Source organism: Microtus ochrogaster, linkage group LG8 (assembly GCF_000317375.1).
Source record: "Microtus ochrogaster isolate Prairie Vole_2 linkage group LG8, MicOch1.0, whole genome shotgun sequence".
Lineage (NCBI taxonomy): Eukaryota > Metazoa > Chordata > Mammalia > Rodentia > Cricetidae > Microtus > Microtus ochrogaster.
This window is the reverse complement of record NC_022033.1, coordinates 22,508,475-22,512,557: the sequence shown is the minus strand read 5'-3', so window position 1 is coordinate 22,512,557 and position 4,083 is coordinate 22,508,475. Positions and strand designations below refer to the sequence as shown.

General features: G+C 46.3%; 1 protein-coding gene across 1 annotated transcript in view; it reads right to left on the bottom strand.

The window, feature by feature from the left end:
* The window catches only part of LOC101998256 (ER degradation-enhancing alpha-mannosidase-like protein 2), a 28,992-nt gene that overhangs the window by 7,785 nt on the left and 17,124 nt on the right, over positions 1-4,083 (bottom strand). Inside the window, exons 7-8 of the mRNA XM_005363072.2 lie at positions 3,515-3,656; positions 1,153-1,277 (exon numbers count right to left, since the gene is read on the bottom strand). Of these exons, the coding sequence (XP_005363129.1) occupies positions 1,153-1,277; positions 3,515-3,656 (267 nt within the window). The remainder of the gene's footprint in view (positions 1-1,152; positions 1,278-3,514; positions 3,657-4,083) is intronic.

The following is a 4,083-nucleotide window of genomic DNA, read 5'->3' as shown; positions in this document are numbered from 1 at the left end:
ACAGACTCAAGTGTTGATCCTTAGAAGATGTCCCCTTGTTTTTTGAGATAGGGTCCCTCACTGGCCTGGAGCTCTTACCAAGTAGGCTAAGTGTAGTAAGTTCCAGGCCAGACAGGACTACATAGTGAGGCTCTCTCCAACATCAAAACAAAACAACAACAGAAACACATTTCCAAAACTCAATTTCCTCAACAGTGTTGTGGGATATTTTATCACACTGTGTAAAAATGTGTCACTCTGATTGGTTTAATAAAAAGCTGAACAGCCAATGGCTAGGCAGGAGAGGTTAGGTGGGACTTCCAGGCAGAGAGAGGAATTCAGAGGGATGAATCTAGGGTGCAGGAGATGCCAGCAAGACACCGAGGAAGTCGGGTGTACATTATGGAGGACAGGTAACAAATCACATGGAAGAACTTAGATTAATAGAAATGAATAAATTTAAATTCTAAGAGCTAGTGGGACAAGTCTAAGCTAAGGCCAAGCAATCATAATTAATAGAAGTCTCTGTGCTGTTATTTGGGAGCTGTTAGACCAAAGGAAAGTCCAACTACACAACACTGTTTCCTGAAGGCAGGTTTTATATTTATAACACAAAGGTAGACTGTCCGTTCTCACAGCTTCCTAAGTGTCTTTCTCAACACTTGGGTGGCAGAGGCAGAGGGAATCAGAAGTTCAAGGTCATCCCCGTTAAGGTAGTGAATTCAAGGCCAGCCTGGGATACGTGAGGTCCTGTCTCAAAACAAAACAAAAGCTAACTGCAGGCATCATTTAGATTACAAACTATTTTGGTACAAGAAATATTATGGTACAGGTAAGGGAGATTAGATGGGCTCCAAGGCCTCTCCTAAGTATAATTCTACCAGACTGGATGGGGGCTGGGAGGGGATCAGCACAGTGTCGAGGAGGGAACTTGAGAGAAACGCCCGGTGAAAAGCAGATCTTGCCAGTGGCTGTTCCCTTGGCCTGGGGCACAGCGCACATTGCTGCAGACGGCACTTCACCCACAGCCAGCCTGGAAGACTTGGTTAGGGAGAGTGGCGCATCTGCCTGACTCACTTTAGTTCTTTCTTCCTCACACTGCCCCGGAGCACTCAAGCAGCTTGCGTACATCATCACACCACAGTACAGTGATCACTCTCTGACAAATCCTACCTGAAGACCAGGCCAGTAGGCCTCCAAGGACTGGAAGACTGGCATGGACACGGTGCCCTTGTACATCTGCACCCACAGGTACCAGTCATCGAAGTGAGTGTAATTCCGAATGGCTTTGTTGTACTCTGCATCATGGAGAAGAGAAAATGGGCACAGGTGACTGAAGAGACAGACAAGCCTTGACGACAAAAGTGAACCCTTATGCTATGACATGCAGCATGGCCTAGCGTTGTTTGGAACAGACTAGGACACAACGAGGTAAGCGCATTAAAAGGAACAGGGGTTCAACACTCCATGCGCAGATTCTTTTCCACGTGCTAGCTATGACCTGGGCAAAACTTTCCCTCTTCAGCCTCAGCTCTATCATATGTTAAACTGGGGAAGTAATGTTATAGACCTTGTGGGATTGTTCAGTCATTACTCAGCTAACAAACTGGTATTCAGATATCCATAAGACAAAGCCTCCCTAACAAGGAGCTGGCATAGCAGTCGGAAGCTGAGCTGACATTTATCCCCTAGGATGTGCGTCCACGATGACTTTAGTTCTGCGTTCATTGCAGAATCTCCACTGCTAGCACTGTGCATAATAAATAAACATAAGAATAAACGAAGAGGGGCTGGAGAAATGGCTCAGTGGTTTAAGAGCATTGCCTGCTCTTCCAAAGGTCCTAAGTTCAATTCCCAGCAACCACATGGTGGCTCACAACCATCTGTAATGAGGTCTGGTGCCCTCTTCTAACCTACAGATATACACACAGACAGAATATTGTATACATAATAAATAAATAAATAAATAAATAAATATTTTAAAAAAAAAGAATAAACGAAGAGGGGGCTGGAGAGATGGCTCAGTGGTTAAGAGCACCGGCTGCTCTTCCAGAGGTCCTGAGTTCGATTCCCAGCAACCACATGGTGGCTCACAATCATCTGTAATGAGATCTGGCATCCTCCTCTGGCGTGCAGGCATACATGGAGGCAGAATGCTGTATACATAATAAATAAATAAATCTTAAAAAAAAAAGAATAAACGAAGAACCAAATGCAGACACAAATTCATAAGCTATGTCAAAAACTGTAGTAAAATGAAACAACCAATGCTCAAAGGTTGGCCCAGGGGTTGGTACATCAAATGTCACCCAACAAAGATGCGCCAAATAAGCCAACAACAGCTGTAGTAACTACTGCTGTGAGCTCGACGCCTGTATGGCAATTATTACCAGGGGCCCACAAGGTCGGCTTTTACTAATCTGATAACTGTGACCTACTGCATATTAAGGACTGGGAGAAGCCAGAAATGAGAAGGCAGAGGGCATACGTCGCCGGTTCTATGCTGAGGAGGAGCACACCGCTTCCTAGGCAGGGCATGCAAACTAGGCTCTGAAGGGAAGATGGATCGTGGTCATATGTAGACAGGAAATAAAAATACTCTAGGAGAAGCGAACACCATGTGAAGTGGCCAAGAAGTAAGGCGTCCAGACCGGAGGGACGCTCACTAAGACACAAGAGCCTAGAAAGCAGGTGAAGCGAAACAATGGGGAAACTCAGAAACCTCAGGAAGTAAACAATTCTGAGGCTTCAAGAAGTCCCTGAAATCAACCAGATGCACTGGGCCCCTCCCTTACTAAGAATATATAAGCTGCAAGGGCTGCTCAGTGGATTTCTCTCACAAGCTTAGATGCCTGGAAGGAGCTGAGACTAGCCCCAAGTCACCGGAAGAAGTAGAGAGCAGCCTGATAGATGCAGAGATCAGCCAAGCTACTGGAGGGGCTCTGACCACTCAGCTGTCTGGAAGAGACTCTCCAGTCTGCTGAATTGTTGCAGACTGTGCGGTATGCTCTGGGTTTCCACGTCACCCATGCTGATTCATTTGGTGCTGCAGCTATCTTGGAGTCATTTCTGCTTGCACCTCTCACTTATTTCTGCAAGGAACCCCAATAAAACTCTCTGGTTCACTGAACCGGATCTTGATGGTATCCGTACTTTAGTCTGGTATTGGTTCCCTATCTGGGGTGAGGTGTTTGTTCATGTCTCCTCAGGAATGAATGGTGTCACACAACAAAGGTGGAGGGGGGAGATAAAAAGTTTAATGTTATCCTTGGCTACAGAGAATTTCAGACAAGCCTAGGCTACATGAGACCTTGATTCAAAACCAAAAATAAATAAAAAACAAAACAAATAGAACAAAACCTAAACCAAACAAGCCCATAAAGCAGAAAAAGACAATCTGAAGAGGTACAGTGGGAATCAAGGGCCTCCAGTGGCTCTGGATGCAGAATGGACGGCTTCTGTAGGCACTTGATGTGCACAATAAACACAATCAGCAGGAGAGCCATAGGAAAACCCCCTTACCCGCCCCTTTTACCTAGAAACATTGCCATGAGCTTCTTATCCTGAAGAAGGATGGCTCCTTTCACCAGGTACTCAAAATAGGAGTCCACGCCAGCCCCGATGCCTGCATCCTGGGCTACCCACTTGCCAGTGAGCACGTCGATGTGATTGCCAACCTAAAAGAGAAACATAGTACCTCGAAGGACCAAGGCCAAAGGACGATCTATCTACCTGGTGCTCTAACTGCCCGGTGATGTGCCAGGCAGGCACCTCAGCATTTCCTGAAGACATGCGGGCTATGGAGAAAGCCACGAGCCTGCGCCACAGCCATCCTACTGTGGAGACAGCTCGTGTCCATTCGAAAGAACTGACTTAGCACACTAGACCAAAAGGAAAGGGAAAGAGAATGATCTGAAGTATCCACTCCTTGCTTAGGGAGAGATGAGGAAAACTTGTTACTGGAATCTGTCACAGACTCAAGGCACGAGTTTGTGACTCTAGTGTCTAAAAATCAAACACAGCTGGGCATGAGGCACAGTAGGAGGGTAGCCACTCAGCATTCACAAGGCCCTGGGTTCAACCCCCAGTATCAAAAAGTCAAAA